Source organism: Pangasianodon hypophthalmus, chromosome 22 (assembly GCF_027358585.1).
Source record: "Pangasianodon hypophthalmus isolate fPanHyp1 chromosome 22, fPanHyp1.pri, whole genome shotgun sequence".
NCBI lineage: Eukaryota > Metazoa > Chordata > Actinopteri > Siluriformes > Pangasiidae > Pangasianodon > Pangasianodon hypophthalmus.
In genome coordinates, this window is record NC_069731.1 from 6,452,944 (window position 1) to 6,472,793 (window position 19,850).

Genomic DNA, 19,850 nt, shown 5'->3' on the forward strand with positions numbered 1-19,850 from the left:
AGACCAAGACAAATTAGGGCCCTTTGCACGTTATTTCGGGGTATAAATTGGTTGTCAAGGATTTTTTCAGTGGAGGAAATTGGGGGTTAATTTATACATTCTTTAAGATTAATGACGGTGCTTTTTCAGCTTTTAGACAGGATTCAGAAGGGCGTCGTTCAGTCAGCCGTCCTTTCAGCAGTGTGTTAACTGAAATGGAGTCAGTCAGAAGTGAGATCTGAGTCTGTGTTTCCGAGTCTTCAGAACCACGATCGCTAACAAAGTCAATTTGAACAGCAGCATTACTAATAAAGGCTTATGATCACTTCCTCAATCATGGTCAGGAATGAATCTATGTCTGCTGTGTTAAAATGCAGATTTCAACAAATAGTACAACTTTACAGAGCAAATAAACTCAGTGACTGCTTTTTTAGGAACACCTGTACACTTGATCATTCATGTGTCCAATAAGCTACACAAGTAGCAATGCATCTTCAACTGCTCAGTTTCAGTGAGCATGTGCCTACTGTAGCCTCATATTCCTGTTCTTGGCTGAAAGGAGTGGAACCTGATGTGATCTTCTGCTGTTGTAGGCCATCTGCCTCAAGTGTCAACATCCTGTGCAACTATGAGACTCATTTCTGCTCACCACAGTTGTAAAAAGTGGTTATTTTTGTTGTTTTTTCAGCTCAAAAAACAATTCTCCTCTGATCTCTCTCATCAACACGGCATTTCCCGAACACAAAACTGCTTGTTTGTCGCACCATCCTAGGGATGGTGTAAAATTTAGTGACTGTTTTTGAGGACATCAGCAGTTTCTTAAATACATAAACCAAGAACCATGCTATGGTCAAAGTCATTAAGGTCACATTTTTTCCCTATTCCCCATGATGCTTGATGTGAACATTAACTGAAGCTCTTGATGTGTATCTGCATGATTTTATGCACTGCGCTACTGCCACATGATTGGCTGATTGAACAACTGCATGAATGAGCAGGAATACAGGTGTTCCTAATAAAGTGGTCAGTGTGTGTAAAATGCGTGGTAAAGTGCATGGACATGCACTTTACTTAGATGTTAATCTTACAGTGTTACATTCATTATTGAGGTACAGTCGAGTGCAAAAGTTTGCACCCCCCATTGTTGTTGAATGGATAACAGACTTTAGAATTTATCCATAGATAAATAGAATTTCAAAAATGTTAAAAACTACCCTGCAACAAGACAACAGTTCAAAGGATAACGTAAAATCAGCAGAAAATCTAGTTTGGGAACAACCAAAACTTGCTACGAAAGACTTTGGAGGGTATTATAAAGGCACAAATTGGGCGGAGCACAGAAGTTATGAAAGAAGATGGGAAATGCAAACTTTTGAAATATCTGTTTTTCATATTTTCTAAATCTTCAGCATACACTATTTGACCATTTTTTGTTATTTGTGATAATGATGGAATCAAGCACACTAAAATGCTTACTGATTCATATTGATCACATTGAAATAACACCAAATAGTCTCTATTAATTCAATTAAGTGGTCTCTATGTAATTCGGTTATTATTAAAACCATTGTGGGTGACATTTGCAGCTGGTTGACAGTAACACTATTTATTTCCTAAAAATCAGACTGATGCAGCTAGCCTATGGAGGCAATATTATCTTCAGTTTTGTTTAAAAATATTTAAGCGAGCATCTTTAAGACAACGGCGTTCGATGGACTTTTTAAAGCATAAATATAGCTGTGTGAAAGGAGCTGTAAAGTCCACCAAGGCAGTGCACTAATGTATTCTGTTACATAATGCTGAAAGCAGACACTGCTTCAGAACCATAAGTTAGGCACGATTTACACCTCTCACCTTTCTGAGAAGTCTTTCAACAAGCACAAGCCAACAGAAGGAAGAATCTGCATAACCAGAAGCGAGAGGTTTTATGCAATAATCTTTGAAACCCCTGTAACCTAAACGAACAGCAGAAACATTTGGACTGTGATGGTAGCACATGTGTTTTGTGGATTTTTATCAGACGCTATGACTTTGACGCTATCAAGTCTCCTGAATTGTTCAGATGCATGCAGGTGATGCTGAGTTATTATCCTAGTCACATGGTTCGATTCATCCGAGAGGAGTGAATAGGGACTTCAGAACATGCTTTTGGCAGCGTTTTGGCAAGAGCATTGTTAAAAATTCACCTGGAAAGACACCCACTTTCTCGCTGACACACGCAAACCTGTGCCAAGTCCAGGTGCGATCACCTGGCCTTCCCTGTGGCGTTTTGCACCATGATTTCCCACAATCCCCTGTGTCCCGCAGACACACAAGCACATGGGATCAGTGTGACACACAGCATGTGGCCTGGCTTCAAGGGTGTAGGCATCTGCTTGTATGCAGAAATATAGTCAAGACCAGTGGAAATATAACGTAAAAGGTACGTCACACATGGATTTAAAGGAGAGAGAGGATGGGAGAGCCTCTGAGAGGACAAACGGCCCCCTTATGGTCATAGGTGGCAGTGGAGTTATCCAACACGCTGGATATTTGGAGTCTAAAGGAACAACTGTACACCAGCAGTCAATCATGTGGCAGCAGCACAATGCATAAATTCATGGTCAAGAGCTTCAGTTAGTGTTCATATCAAACATCAGAATGGGGAAAAAATGTGATCTCAGTCACATTATTGACAAAATGAGATTTTCACCTAAATTACTGGGTTGAAGCAGCCTATTATAAAAAGTTCTCTTTGTAAATCATTATAAGGAGTTTTTTTTTTATTTCACTTATACTTGCGTCACTGTAGACCAGTATGTCCCTTCGCTTTTTCCATACCTCCATTAGATAAGCGTGAGCTCTAAGATGGAGGGTATGTTTTTCTCCCATGCCCTTTCAATATTTTGTTATTTTGGTGTGAATTAGATTATTTGGAGCCGAAATTCAAATTATACTACACTTGTAACATACGCAAATTGATAATGAGTAGTTCAGCTTATAGGAGTAATTTGTGGAATGAATTTATCGTGTCACGTTGTGTTTTAGCTGCTTTACCCGAAGAACATATGGTGTGTTCTCTGGCACTAAACTGGCTAGACGATTTCCGTAATGTGAATTATTCTGTATTGTGAATTATTTTATTTATTCTTTATTTGTTCGTATCCAGAATATGAGTTCTGCAGCTGTCATTTTACAAAGAGAAAACTTATGCATTTTAAAATATCTCTCAGGTATGTTGCACCCTATTCTGTTTATTTAAAACTGTTAAGCTGTATTAATCACTAAGCTGAAAAGTTCTGTTTTGCTATGATCTTTTTTTTTTATATTAGAATGAAATGCTTTTAGCCTGTAATTGTATAACATTTACAGCTTGTGTAAAATTATACAATCACATGTACTGTATTTTGTAACGCTACAACTCCTTTAGATGAGTGGCAGATCTAAGATGGAGGAGTGTAATGTCTTCCAGTATGCCAAAATAGACAAATCAGAAAGCGAGTCCTGTGTCCGAACTGCTGTTCTCCTGTTCTCCTGCGATTTTCACACACAACAGTCTCTAGGGATTACACAAAATGGTGCAAAAAACAAAAAACATCCAGTGAGAAGTGGTTCTGTGGTCAGAAATGCCTTGTTGATGAGCAAGATCAGAGGAGAATAACCAGACTGGAAGTCTACAGTAACTCAAATAACCACTCTTTACAGCTGTGGTGAGCAGAAAAGAATGCACAACGTGCCAAACCTCGAGGCAGACTGGCTACAACAGCCAAGAACAGGAATAAGAGGCCACAGTTGGTACAGGTTCACTAAAGGTAGGCAGTTGAAGATTGGAGTTTCAGTGAGCCTAAGCCAACTGTAGTGTCAGATTCCTATTCTTCCCATTATATTCTGTGGGGAAAAAGCATTTTTCTTCAATATAAAGGCAGTCTAGGAAGTCTCACACCAAAACAAAACCAATGTAGAACCATAAAATATAGACAATGTTTAGAAGGACATGTCAAAGAAGCAAGATTTCTGAGAGTTTGAGGTGAGTTCCTAGCACAGGTATAGCCTGTGTTATAGATGTGTTATGGTCATGTGACCCACCAATGATCAAATGCAAAAACAAGAAATTATAATATAGGTCAAAACAATCACAAACCTTCCCTCATACCTAATAAATATGTCTATCATGTCAAATCTCATTGAGGCTGGGGACAGAATGACAGTTTCAGGCCCTCCCTCAATCCTCTTCTTCCTCCAACGCAAGTGAACACAAACGCACCAGTGCACTAACGATAATGATCCGGAGTCACATTACACATCAGATTATAAGCACACAGCATACATGTAGGAAAGCCAATATAACAAGGTAATTATAAAGCTTACTAATTTACATTATATATAAAGAACAGCAACAACAACCAGTTTACCTACAGCATATTTTCCACTAAATGATAATTATGCAAATGTATTTTTTTTCTGTTTTATGTTGCTACTAGTCTGTCTGCTGGTGTGCATGACAGCTCATTTCAACCATACATGCTTGCCTATAGCTCGTTCTGGTAATACACTACCTAACTGACAAATGCATTCTGCTTGTTACAAATACCTCTAAGCATCTGTTTGTCTCAAGCAGGAGCTACCACATTTCCAGTGTTACTTTAATTTGGTTTGCTTCATTGCCGCTGTCACAGGATCATATAAGCTAGCTCAGTGATGCATGCATTTCACTTCTAGACCTTCATTAGAAAACAACAAGGTGGCTTTATCTTATCTCAAACAGCACATTTGCTTGTTTCTTTTTAAGGCAAGCTCTGCGTAATCTACCAGTCTCTCTTGATGCACACGGCTTAGTGTTTAAACGATGCTAAATGTCATTGTTGGATCAAAATATGTTTCACTGGAGGACAAATTCTTTGCCATTAAATCAATTAAATGTAAGATAACAAATTTATCAACCAGTTATAACCATTCACATAATTTTAGTTAGCAATTGTAAGGACTGTTTGCAAGCAATGACATTATAGCTACTAGCATAGTATGGAGCTAGTCAGCGACGTTTAACTGGTAGCCTTGATTTCACTTTGGTCTCTCACCCAGCACCCATTTAACCCCCCAGATGGTGGCCATGAAAACATTCATAAATGAAACCCAAGATTTTGCCCAAATGCTACAAACATTTGACTGTCCAAATGCAAACTTTCAACCTCACACCAGGCCTTTGATAGAGCTGTACTATTGAAACCACCACTAAGGATAACCAACTCAAGTAAATACCTGGGTCAAATCTTTCAAGCTTACTAAAGCCAATCAATAAGTAAGGATAAGCGAGGGCATTTCAAATGCCCAGTGTCAATTTGGCCCTTACCTGTCGGGGTCAAGGGAGCGTTGACGAAGGAGACCAGGGGCCCTGCTGCGCTCCACTGTGGTGCTCTGATATAATAATGGAGCATCATGCAGTTTGGCTTTCTTCTCCTGAGGGGCCTCTTCATGGCGCCTGCGCATGACCCCAGTGACCCCCGGAGGCATCGTGGAGCCCGGCCCACTGTAGAACCAGGCCCCGGACTTTGTGAGGATTTCCTGTTGTTTTCGGCACAAGTTGCATACCCACATTACCTGACAGAGAGAAAGGAGAAAAAAGTTAGCCACGGATATTACATTAGTCTTCACTACATTAGTGCTATAGAGTGCAGAGCCATGAGGTGAGCAACACAAAATGTAATTAGGTGTTAAATGCTGTGGGACTGCACAATGCTGATTAGCCAATAAGCTCTTTCCTATTGCACTCTTGAACCTGTTTGCACACTGCAGCTAGCTACACTTTGCTAATCATGGTTTTGTACTCTGGACCTCTCTTCACTGAAAATGAGGATGAGGCTGAGACTGCTGTTGTGGGAGAGACAGTTCATTAGCCTAACAGTGCAAATTCAAAAGTAAGACCAGAGCCAATATATCAGGATTAAGACCATTTTTCAGGATAGCATCATTAGCGCTAAGTCCCACAATGAGCTGTCAGGATAACAAGAACACAGCGAGCTTGTGGTGGTGAGGTCAGCATTGGTTGACTATCCATGTACACGTTTTCATGAGTGTATGAGTGTTATGAAACTATGAACTGTGGGTCAAATGTTTGGAAATGGAAAGATAACAACTGTAGTGTGAGCAAATGATAGCAGGCGCAATCACTGAGGTAATGACTGAGTAAGCCATCGAGAGGTGGCATTTCCTCCGATAAACCCCTCATTACATTGAGGAAAGGAATTGTATCTGAAAAGCAAGTACGTGTTTAAGCTCGTGTGAAGGTGCATTTCACCATGTTATGCCATGAAATTGCACATGTGAACTCAGTATGAGTCCACATGTAAAAAAAAAAAATTATTTATTTTAACAAAATCACATCTCAAAAATGAAACCACACAACCTACAAGTGAAAGATATAAATCATGTGTAAAAATCACATGAAAATAAATTAATCATGTGTAAAAATCACATAAAAATAAATGAATTGTGTCAAAATCCAGTAAAAATAACTTAATCATGTGTAAAAATCACATGACAATAAATGAAACGTGAAAATAAATGAATCATTAAAAAAAAATCACACGAAAACAAATTAATCATGTGGAAAAATCACATGAAAATAAGTGAATCGTGTAAAAATCTCATGAAAATAAAGGAATCGTGTAAAAAATCATATGAAAATAAATTAATCATGTGTAAAAATCACATGAAAATAAATTAATCGTGTAAAAATCACATGTGAAAATAAAAATGTGCACTAAAAAAGTGCGTGGAGTGTCTAAAAACCATGTGAATCTGTGAATATGATTATGTTCTTGTAATTTTTCTATAAAGGCCGTTTGCATAACATCTTTCAATATTTATAATATTAACGTTACTGGCAACTTGATCTATGTAGCCTTTCAGTACTTTATAGACTTCGACATGGAGTGACAGAGTGTGAAATAAAATAAAATCCTCATAAAAGCTTTATCTCTTTAAAAAAATAAATTAGGATTAAGTAGTTCCTTAGGCATCTGCTGTAAATATGCATGTATGCGTGTGTGTGTGTGTGTGAGTGTGTGTGTGAGAGAGAGAGAGAGAGAGAGAGAGAGGTGGCATATGGTACAGCAGACTGTTCCTATCATTTTGGCAAAAATAGGGCAGTCTGGCCGATGTGAGAGACACCAGGAGACCTCCTTTGAAGATGAACAGAGGCGTGCTTCACTTCGAAATGCTAACAGTGAACCAAAACATTTCGTGAATGAAGTCAAACATGGGTCTGTGTGATCTTGTTTTTCTTATTAGCTTTCATTAAAGTATTCCCTTCATACCTGCCAAAAGAAGAAAGACAGATATAGATATAGAGATGTGCAGTATCTCTCTCTGTTTTCCCTCATCACTTCTCTGCTGTTGTTCTTCCTGAATTTAGCTAGTCAACCTGAGCCAGTACATACAACATGACTGACAAGCACCCGGATACCACACTGGGTCTCATTTATCAAGCTGGAGATTAAAGTATTTATTCGTAAATCGTCTATAGTGGCATCTACACATGAAATTTGGTATTCATGAAAATCACGTAAATTTGGAAAAAAGTCATTGAGCATGAGTAAATTTACGCAAAAGAAGCCCAACTAATGTAAACATTGATTGATCAGCTCCAAATTATATCATTTGCAGTAAGTTATTACACTTTTATATACAGTTTATGCTGTCATGTTTAAATAGCTTATGTAGCTATTTCTATTACACACACAAATACTGTAGAATGAAAATTTCATTAAACCCATTTGTTTCATTTGAAAGGCATTAACTAAAGAAAAATTAGTGTATTAGTGAATAATTTGGTTACTTTTGCCGCAGCATCTTCTATTAATGCGGTGCAGCACTTTATTAGAGCTAACACTAAGTGACGATAAGTGACCGATCTGGTATGTCTCAAGCTGCAATTTGCTGTATACTCCCTAGTGTGCTGCGGCCCAAATGTAAGCAATCATCCAAAACTGGCTTGGTTGAAACTATGGCCTGACCAAAATCAGCCTATATTAAGATTTCACTAACTTACTGGTACCACAGCTAAATCACAGATAACACATCTTTAAACGGAAAGCCGCTCAGATGAACACAACGCAATTTTGAACAACAAACAAATCTGTACCACAGCACTGTTGAATTCTCAAATCTGATTGGTGTTGATTAATTTTCCACAACGACAGCTCTGACAATAGTGCCAGCCGTAAATCAAATTACAGGTTTATATTAAAGTGCTCAATCTAATACGTCTATGTAATTTCCTCTCAGTTTTAATAACTCGGGAAGCAAATATCATTCAGGCATGACACATGTATCATAAAAAACTTCACTTTTCTGGCTATCATTGTGAGAGTTGTTGTTTACTTGTTTGAAAATGTTTTTTTTTTTTTTTTATATGTTTTGTACTGAGACTATGTGAGTTTCTGCTTATTTGACAACGTGGTATACGATAGTAAAATATGAAATAGTTGTATTGCTACATCATGCTGTCCCAATAGAGATAATCACTATACTACTGCGGGCTAGGATTGATCCTCTTAACAAGTATTAAACACTTAGCAAAGTATTTCAACAGACAGAACCAAGTACTTGAAAAAAATCCTGTAGCAAAGCCAATAATCTTATAAAATACCTGGCCATAGTTCAGCCATAGTTTTCTAGATATGAACCATCTTGACTTCTTTAGCAGGTTCTCTGTCATGGTTTATCCAATCACATGCATTTATGTAAATTGTTTAGCTGAAGGCAAGTCATCAGACCAGAAACTAGCAATAGGGCTAAAGATATTAGGTCAAAAAAGGAAGATTTCATAGATTTTAATTTTATTTACCCTTTACTGTCTGATTAGAGAAGTGACAAAATGAGTTTTTTTTGTTTTTTTTTAAAAAAAAAGCAATGGAAACAGAATTTTTAAGACAAATGGACAGAAAAGTTTGTATTTATTCTCTCTTTTTTATAGCCATAGCCTAATCACTGTTGGTTAACTATTACTGTCATGTTATTCTGATCTTTGTAAGCAAGGGATTTTATGTAACTGGACCTTTCACCATTTTAGTTGAACACCGCTGTCATAAAGTATCCCTGTCACTGTAGTGTCAGAGTCACTCAATGCTGAAATGGCAAAGTTACCATGCTAAGCAAATACCATGCCGAAAACCAAATAGGGTGGTACGGGTATTATAATTTTATTCTAATTATATAAATTTTCACACAGCATTCATAGTAGCTAAGCAGCCACACACATGGTAATGGTAATCTTAGTAGTTATAGTCTATTCTGGATTTTCAAACACCAATGCAGGGTCATTCCTAAAGGGTGACAGCGAAGTCATCTACTACTACTGGCACTCTAGCCTCCCTAGATTTCATTAGCCTGATCTCTCCACTTTGTCCTGGATGCAGCCCTGTTCTTTCAGCTCCTGCCACGACCAGGCACATCAGCTCTGACCTATTTACCAAGCCTTGATCGCAATTAGCCTCAGATTGGTGCATCTCTCAGTCATTATCTTCCAGGGATAATTAAATATGCCCAGGAAGTCCAGACAGGACCGGGGACTCTCTTTAAGTCCAGTGATGAATATTGAATGCTACATTAGCATTCTTCAGTCATGGCATTGCTTCTGAAGCAAAGAGTGATGATTGTGTTTGAAGTAGTACATCCGTTATGACTCTAAAGTACTCTACTTATTCACTGAGATTATATTGGAATATGCATTGCAGTATACAATATAAAACACTGACCTTTAAGGACCTTTAACCCTTTCTCGCAGTACACTGGCGTTCCATTCCGCCGGGAGAATGGAAATCGACTTATTGTACATTTTGCATTAGTATAAACAAATTAATTATTTTATCAGCTTAAGTCTGTTATAAGATTAGCCAGGACACTGTTGGGTTTCTGTATGTAGAGTATTGTGACTCTGTGTTTAGCTGCTGGTGAGCAGGGTGATGGAAAAGGGGAGAGAGACATTTACCATTAAAAGCTGGACTGCATTAACTTGAACAAAATGAACTGTTTTGACTGATCACAGAAATGCTTCAATTTATCAAAACACCCATTGAGATCTCTGAGAATATGACAAAAATAGTTTTTTAGAGGGCTCATTAGCACATGCGCATCTTTTGCGTTTTCAGTATTGCAAAGGCAAATCTTATGACTCATATTCTGCTGCTGTTGATTATATTTATAGCACCTAATAATAACCTTAAATACAACTGCTTAGACTTGTATGCAAAACATATATTTCTGTATACATTGTGATTACTTGTGTGCAGTGAGTACATTCTGTATATTTACTGCACGCTGGGCCACCTCACAGCTCCAGGGTCCCTGTCCCTATTCACAATCCTGAGCTCGGGTTACTTTCTATTCAGAGTTTCACATGTTCTCCCTGTGTCTTTCTGGGTTTCCTCCAGGTTCTCCGGTTTCCTCCCACCACCCAAAACATGCCGGTAGATGCATTACCTGTGCTAAATTGTTCCTAGGTATGAATGTGTATGCATTGGTTAGTGTGATGGACTAGCAACCCATCCATTGTGTACTCCTGCTTCACACCTAGCGTTCCTGGGATAGGGTCTGGATCTACTGTGACTCTGAGCAGGATAAAGTGCTTACTGAAAATAAACAAATGAACGAATGAACATATTCAAGAGGTTTATTGTCATATGCACAGTGAAAACACAACGGTTTAGACCATACAATGAAATTCTTACTTTGCTCGTCTCCCTTGAGTTGGTAAATATGAATGACTGAATGAATGAATAACTGTTAGTACTACATCAGTGGTGAAAATTCCACGTAAGATCATCTTGCTTGGCCAGCATAACTCATTCTAATTCATCTTTTCTCTCCTCCTGAGTTCACTCCTCTCCTCCCTTCCGCTATTGCACAACTACCTCTTCCTGAGTTTGCACATTTCATAGTCAGTGAACCTGATTCCAAAAATAGACTGCTATAATGGAAAGCTAGCCACTCTCTCTCTCTCTCTCTCTCTCTCACAGGAACCTTTAGGAAGAAAAACCCTTGTGCACTGCATTAATAGTTGATGTCGCCAATGATGCAGAAACGAGCTGCTTGACAGCTGTTGTTGACCACCACATTTCACACGACACTGACTTCTGTGTACTGAAGGTCACTGAAATTATTCAACCACTGGGTTTTAGTCACTTATTTTAGCCTTCCTTATTTCCAGCCTGGCTTGCCTGGCCACTCCCCTACCAGAAAAATGATACACATTAATCTGTATTTAATGTAAATTATTCGTTTCACTAAAATGTTGGTAAGCATTTTTTTTAAAAACATGCCATTTTGCGTTAACAGACCTACTTCCATCTGATCTCCAGTGTTTCTTATTCATCTACCGCCCTCTTGTGGACAAACACCCATATTGCATTTGTGCACACTGTCCAGAAAAGTGAAACCCCTCTCTCATGTTTCTGCCCAAATTTACTGACCAGTTCCAATGTGCAACAAGAATAAAACACTTTTTATATGCTATATTAATATGAAGATGCATAACTAAGCTATTTAACACAGTGAAAATCATTCCCAAATCCTGGTCTACCTCACCAGATCTCTTTTTTTTTCAGCACATTTCACAAATATGTTGGTTTGAGTCCTGCACTGCCATAGTGTTAGTGATATGATGAATGTCATCTCATATGACCGGACAGTATGCAGCACAAAGCAGAAGAGCTAACCGCAAGGTTGTAGTGAAATATTGATGCAGCGCTGAGTGAGATGTCATAGGTATCATATGGCCGGCTTCCTACTGACCCACACCAGACTCAGACACAGTGAAAGACCTCTGTGAAAGATTTCTTTCATTTCGGGGTCTTTTCTTTTTCAACACAATCTGTCTTTCTTGGAGAACCGAATGACTGCTTACCGCTCATTTCAGATTGAACACAATTCACATTTATTGTTTTCCTTCAATAAAAATTTTCTAGAATTTATTCTGAAAAACAATTCAGAAAGATAGTCACCAAACATTTTTACAGGCAATGTCTGTGAGGTGCAGACTGAACCATTTGTTGCGATGAGAGGGGTTTATAAGTCCCCAGAGGAGCTCTAATATAGTTTATGGATGGAAACTTCAATCTTTCAAGCTATTTACTCTGCCAATATTAATTTATTTATAACTGTAATAATAAACGGTAATAACTGACCGAGGTGCAACTGGACACTAAAAACATATCCAATTTAGGCTTTTTTTTTTTTTTAGACATTTATCTTTACAGATTATTATTTAAAAAAAATTTACATCATATTTCTACAAATAGTTTTTGCTTGCTAAAATATCTATATATTTACAGAGATATTATCTTTTATTTGGAAGAATTTACACTCGTATTTTTTTGCTATATATTATATTTAAAGATCATGAATTTTTTTTTTTAAAAATCCATTCAAATCCATTTTATTTAATATACTACTATCAGTGTGAGCATTGCTTTATCTTGATTGTAATCATTAAAATTCCACCCCTAATTAAAGTTGCGAGATCCACATTTCTTTAAAAAAAAAAGCTAGATACATTAGATAATGTTGTTGAACCTGCAGGAATTTTCAGCACATCCATGTCCATACAATCGCAAGGTAAAATCTGGACATGAATAAGTTAACTCTGCCTGGAGCAGCAGAATTTAACATTTAATGTGGGTCTATATTTAGAGCGATATCATTAATATCATTAATATTAACAGGATGCACATTACTTTCTGAAATGCTGAAAAGTCTGTGAAATTGTTGACTTCTGTGGACAAAAAAAAAACGTGATTCTCGTCTGGTTCTTGTGTCTTTTAAATTTTTAACACAATAATGTGGGAAAATGAATAAGTGTCTCGATATAGATAATATGAGAGACCTTAGCAACCAATTTAAATGTCACTGGATGAGATAATAACATCTGTCGTTCATGTGTATTAATCCTAATCTCCATTCATCTTAGCAAGGCCGGTTGTTTACTCATAAAAAGACTGCCAGAGCAAATTGCAGCAAATTATTCAGTAAAATAATTGGTTGTAAATGTTAAATCAACACTGTAAATGTTCACTCAAGAGTAAGTAAACCATTAGTAATTAGTTTAATTGGTTTAATTACAACAAATTCTAAATGAACACTGAAATTCAGGATTATATGTGTTAATTTGACACTGCTAATTGTGCTGTGGATGTAGTTGCTTGCTAACATCCTCACTCCTCAATGCTAATTCACCAACCTCAACAATTAAGGGCCTTGGATGACCATATAAGGTCAAAGGGTTAGTTTCAGATACATAAGCGTAACATGTAGGCAAAATTTCAACCTGTGAATTCTCAGACTTGTCGGCCAATAGAAACCAGGTGGGCGGGACACTGGTTTCTTCACTTGGTAAAAAAAAGAAAAAGGAAAAAACGGAGGCGCTGTTAATTATTAACTAGCATTCACACCAGATTTTGCCTCATTGGTTTTTTTTTTTTTTTTTTTTTTTTTTTTGCTGCTTGGTGCACAACTGAGAAGAAACGTGCATCTCATCTACCTACTCTTGCTACTGTTTTTGTCATAAAATTCAGTTTTGCTCTCCACCTGTTAGTATCTTCTTGTGAACGCACTTTGATGTCCATCCTGTAATACCTCACACCTGAGAATACCCCGTTAATCGGTGCTGTTTCACTCTGAAAGCTTGCATGTCAGTGAAAAGCAGTGTGTTGAAACCCGTTCTTTTTTCCATCAGCATTTTCTCTCTTCCCTTCCCCCCCAGACAGCGACAGCCGTGGTGAAAGAGACTGTGTTGTCCGAGACGGCATCAATATTTACAGGTGTCTAGTGCAGCAAGCTTAGCTGTCGAACATGGCGCCCGGGGAATACGTTAACAAAGCGAAGCTGAGCTCTGGGGAAACAACACGAGGCAACGTCTCTGTGTGAGCATCTCTAACACTGAGACTGAAACAGTACACTTCTATGCTAAGTAGTACACCAGAAAGATTAGCATGTCTGAAACAGTAGACCAAAATACTTGTACAGCAAGTAGTCCCATAATCCAGGTACTGATGAGCGGGGCTTCAGATGCACATAGTCAAGTATAGGTTTATGTCATAGACATTGTGAAAAGCATATGCTTTCATACGACATGTCAAATATACTGTTGCATCATGAATTTCTCAGATACCGCATACTCAGCCACCTAGCAACATTGACGGATGTGTCACTGATCCTTTTTCAGAACACAGTTTATTAGTAATTTCACGTTATTTCCCTGTACAATACATAAAAACAGCAAAACCTCCTCATAAACATCATAGACACATAAACATCACAAAGTGAAGGTTTAAATAAGAAGGAAAAAACAGATTTCATAAGAGATTGCTGCCATTTTGGGAGTGTGTATTATTATACCTGTTCTATTTATACATTACCGAGTCTGAGAAACATGCAGATACATACACAGTCCGGGAAAGTAAAATGGAAAATACTCCTAAGCCCTGCTGAACATACTATTGTGATTGCTCCAAAAGGTATCTCACAATAACAATGTATTAAGACTGTAATCATTAAGATGTATGTATTTAGTGTGATAGCGACTGATAAAAGTAAACGCATAAATTAAAATAAATAAAGCAAGAAGCGGTAAAGGAGGTCCTTCATACCTGCTGCTATCAGACTCCATGACTCATCCAAGTGTTTAGGACAATACACAACCCAGGCCATTTATCTCATTCATTTATATTTTTCTTTCTATTTAGACCTCTGTTTTGACATTGTGTCAAGTGGACACAGAACTGAATAGACAAGCACGGTCATCAAGCACTGTCCAGAAACCCAGTTCGTGACCTGTTTCACTGAGCATATTCCTCGATTCAACACACACACACACACACACACACACACACACACGCACCTACCATGACACTCGAGATACTTGAGAACTAAAGACGACCCCAGACAGGAGCAACAACAGTGAACTCTGATCAGCGGCTGAACAGCTAATGAACACTTCCAAACAATGAACACAGCACAGAAACAAGTCACAAAAAAGAGCAGAGCATTAATATTATACACCATTCAACTGAACAAATGCTGCTGGAGTGGCTGATAGTGTCAAGGTAGTGGTGGACAAATCAGTAGCCAAGGCGGATGGGACAAGCAGATTTCATGTAAGAGATATTAGTCTTGTTGTTCTTGTAATTACCTAGAAGACAAGAAGGTTCAACAACTAAAAAAAAAAAACGAAAAAATAAAAAAACTCAACTCCTTTCTGACTTCATTTGGTATGAAGGCCAAACTTAATGCACTTCACGATGATGGTTTGAGGCTGTACCTATTGCACATGCTTTCGAATCCCCCCACCTGCCGCACTACACACATCAGCCAAGACACAATCTGCTGTCGGTAAAACGATTTTTACTAGGTGGATTAATTAGCATGCATGGATGACAGACAATCTTTTCAGAGTCAAGAACGCAGTTATGTGGAATCACTGATGAAACCAAGCAAAATAAAGTTTAGCGCAAAGCCATCATATAACTAGTACAACATCCAGTCACCTTGGAGTTAAAGAGCAAATAAAGACACTAACCAAACTGCTTTTAGTAAAAATGTTGGCCAACAAATCTGTTGCCTTAAATACAAGATACTCTCTGTTTTATTTTCCACACACTCTAGTGTCCTCTGTGTATATTGACTTTGGGCTGATGCATCATTCAATAATAAGTACATTTATAATTGCTTTGTCATTTTTGTCATTGCACTGCTGAAGGGGGTCTCTTATTGAAATATCAAATTCCTTGTTGTAATGAAGTATCTAATACTGGCGGTTTTGCCACTTGGAATGTAATGAGACATGTTTGTTTAAAGATAAACCTGGTAAGGCATGACATGACATTACAAATACAGTAAAGGATGATAATCCACTATTGTGCTATAGCAGTAAAGTAATGCATAAATACTCAGTATCACCTTACTGCTATGATGTGGTAAGACTTAATACAATACGGATTCTCTGCCGTAGATATAGGAAATCTAAATACCGCATTAGCCCCTGCTGCTAGCTACGTTCATACATCCATATCCCCCGTGTACACACACAAGCACACAGACACATCAGCAGGGATTAATCTTTGGAAAGATGAGGGTCTACCCTGATAAAATCATAACTCACTTTATGCTCAAATGATTTTCACTAAATTTGCTTTGTTACAACATTACACGTTTCTGAGTACCACAGGTAATGTAACTATAAAAATAAAACAAACTTGCACTGTCGATAATATGATTGCATCTAACTGCTATAAATTTATGCAAAGTAGTGGAATGTAGGCTAATGTAAAAGAATAGCAACGATCATAAAACAAGATCTGCTAGTCTTGATCAACTGCTATTTATACTTTTCAAATCTACTAACAAAATAATAGAAAATAACATATACTGTTTAAAAAGCACAATCTTCACCTTTAATCTTCAATACAACACTTAGCAATTATCAAGTAACATCAAGTAAGCTAAAGCTAACCTGACAGATGCCTCAAGCTAGCTAGAGTTACCTCAGGATAAACATAGCCTAGCAGACAAACAAAAGCAACAGCACTCAAATTGTGCCAAATTAAACTGCAAAACTAATCTTAATCTAACTTTAAATGCTCTACTGAATATTAAGAACATTAGCTAAGACCTGAGGTTGAGTTAAAAAGAAGCTAAACAGTATTAAACAGTAATAAACTGTAAATGCCAACCTGACTTAATAATGCTAATATGTAGCATTACTAATAATGCTCATTTTAAACTGAAAGCTCTTGTTCATAATATTAGTTTGTCTTAAAGACAAAGAGAGGCAAACATCTGTCTCATTTTAAAGACCAAAATCATTAAATGGAAGCAAAGATGCTAATTGTGAGCACAACAACTGAATGAATCTGATATGGAAATGAAGCAATGAGGCAAATGTAACATTGAGAAGGTCTCTGGCTAAAATTCAACATTCCTCAGGAAGATAAGCCATTAACTATTAGCAATTTAGGGCTAGGTTTGTTGATATGAGGTAACAGTGAATAAACAGTGGTCCCAGTTAGCATCAGATAATGCTAACTGATACTAGATTTCATTCACTGTCTGCATTATTCATTAGCCATGGAACCTCTCTCTATGGCCCGAACCGTGGGACATAGACTCTCATATAAATGTGCCACAGTCTACTGACAGGAACGAATGTAGTACTGAAAGGGAAAGAAAAGATGCTAACCACTTTGTCCTCCTGTAGAGTTTCCACAAGGGAGAGAAAAGGAAGGAGAGAAAACAAAGGGGAGTGACATTGTGAGTAACATTAATACATAATTGAGTGCTTCAAGGTGTTCGTTCCTATTATTTATAGTAAGCTATTTCAATATCTACAATAATAGGTTTGTAGAGAGACATTGGTTAAGATGTCAGTCCTGTTCACATATTATGTAAGAGAATAAGATGTTGTTGCCCCCTGGTGGCCATTAAACGAATTGCACACGCTTTCCTTCCACAATTTGGGTTTAATTCGTAGAGCCAATTAAAATCTGTTCCAGATTTGGTTTCGGATTTTAGTGTGTCTTATTCAGTCATGCATATCTGCTGCAAAAGACACACGGAAGATTTTTAGATGTATGTTAACATCCAAATGATTCAGAAATTTGAAGCTGTTTACAAAAAAAAAAGTTAAAATGATATATATTTGCTGCTTTAATGAGAATATTTTAAAAAGAGTACAACAAGATTATATAACCAAAAGTGTACCAGTTGAACACACACAGCCAAGGATAGAACATAAATGTACTTTAAGTTCACAAATATACTTGAATTTTAAAAAATTCTCCTTTTTTGGATGAAAATCCCACTAAAGACTTCACAGAAATCAATAAATATCCAAATAGGAAAGCAAATTATTTTGACATGTGATATGAAAAGTCTTGAGCCTAAAGGTGATACACGGATGACTGTAAACCTCACCTTGGGGACATCTTGTAATATTTACATAATCTTTTTACCAAGCATTACCATCTTACGATAATCACTGTGCTACAATGTGTTAGAAAAAGTTAATACCTTCTTAAATAAAGTAATATGTAATATGCAGCTGGCAAGTAATTTTACAGGACAATTTTTCAGAGCATATGCATCAGTAATGTCTACAGGTTTGTATTCTAACTACACGAGGTACATTATGATATTCTGTAGTATACTACAACGAAATTGTGCTCATACCTTGTTGGAGCGGAGAGACACTCGTCCCCCACACCGGGCGCAGAACTTGGTTTGGCAATATGAACAGAGGTGACCGCAGCCATCAGCGAACTTGGTCTTGTGGCAAATTCCGCAGATGGGAGCCTCGCTTTTCTGCTCCGGAGCAGCCTGAGCCTCCTCCGCCATCTTCTTCACCTGGTCCTTATACGACTCAAACTGCTGGTGCAGCTTCCTGCAGGGGAAACGCAAAGCAGCGTGTGAGAATACAGCAACAGAAAAACAAACAGATGTGCAATTAATGTTGTTAAGAAGTACATAATAATAATTACATACATACAATTTATGCTGAATGTTACATCTGAATGGTATATATCAAGCTCAGTATCAGTTATGAAAATGCACTGCTAACTTTAACTATATTTATTATTCCAAAATCCATTTTTAGCAGTTTCAGCATTTCAGAACTCTATCTGAAAATCCTCCTTTTTTTAATGTTTCATACAAACAGACAATACAATGTTAATCCATAAGTGTGTAACTTTCCTTCCCTTCCTTGCAATATAATCATACTGCAAAATTTGAAGTATAATTTTTGGCGCCGGTTGCAAAAAGAAAAGAGAGTGCTAGAGAGTGGCTACATTGCATGCATGCTACATGATTGTGATAATATCAACAATAAAATTACAGAATAATATTATACTAATATTAATATTTCTAAGATAATTTATTAAGATAAATCAAATTATATACTGAGACAATTCCTGCTGTTACTGAACCAGACAGGCACAGAGGTCATCCTTTTTCACTAAGGCCTGCTCCACACTAACACAGGTAAATTTTAAAATCACACATGTTTTGTTATCCGTTTTGACTTTCCATCCATACCAAAGCAATAGTTTTGCCCGCAAAAAAAAAAAAAAACATATCTTTTCAAATCTGTGCTCCAAACACTTTTGGGTCATGTTTCTAAGCTAAAACATAGATATTATGATTATCATGTGATCACAACAATTCCAAGATGACACAGATGCCACGCCTTCTTCACTAGGACTGACAGGCACAGAGGCCACTCCCCCTTCAATGTGACTGACAAACATAGAGGCCAGTCCTCCTTTAGTGAGACCAACACACAGGTCACACATTCATTACTGAGTATGAAAGAAAGAAAGGTACTATGACTGATATGAACAGAGGCCACACCTCTTTTACTGAGACCAACACAGAGGCCACGCCCCCTTCACTACAACTGACAGACACAGAAACGAGTGTAAAGGGGCAGTGAGAGAGAAATACATAGTGCTGAAGAAAATTATAACAAATTCAACCACTCAATAATAATAATACAGCATATATTATGTATCATAACGCACATAATAAAATTATAATAATCATTTTTTGACACCCATATGGATTCAGTTATGATTCCCTACAAACCTTTGCCCAATACGCTGTATAAATGACTGCATCTCTATATAAATATTAGAAAATGGTGCACCAAAAAAACTCATCTGCCTTTAATTTGCACAAGATGATTATGGTAGTCAACACCGACACTGCCTCAGATTAAACCCGCTCTTTTACTAGTAGGAGGTGTTTGCTTTAATGCCAAGTAGTGGCCGAACTTAATTCTACTTTCTCAGGTTCCTTGTCATTGCAGGCGCGCTTCTATTTCAAGGCCAGCAGTAAGTTAA

The 19,850-nt window shown here is 37.4% G+C and overlaps 1 protein-coding gene across 21 annotated transcripts in view; it reads right to left on the reverse strand.

The window, feature by feature from the left end:
- The window catches only part of rims2a (regulating synaptic membrane exocytosis 2a), a 194,220-nt gene that overhangs the window by 148,235 nt on the left and 26,135 nt on the right, over nt 1–19,850 (reverse strand). For all 21 annotated transcript variants that reach the window (XM_053227795.1, XM_053227790.1, XM_053227786.1 and 18 more), the window contains 2 exons: nt 18,181–18,391; nt 5,309–5,556 (listed from right to left, as the gene is read on the reverse strand). In XM_053227795.1, the coding sequence (XP_053083770.1) occupies nt 5,309–5,556; nt 18,181–18,391 (459 nt within the window). The remainder of the gene's footprint in view (nt 1–5,308; nt 5,557–18,180; nt 18,392–19,850) is intronic.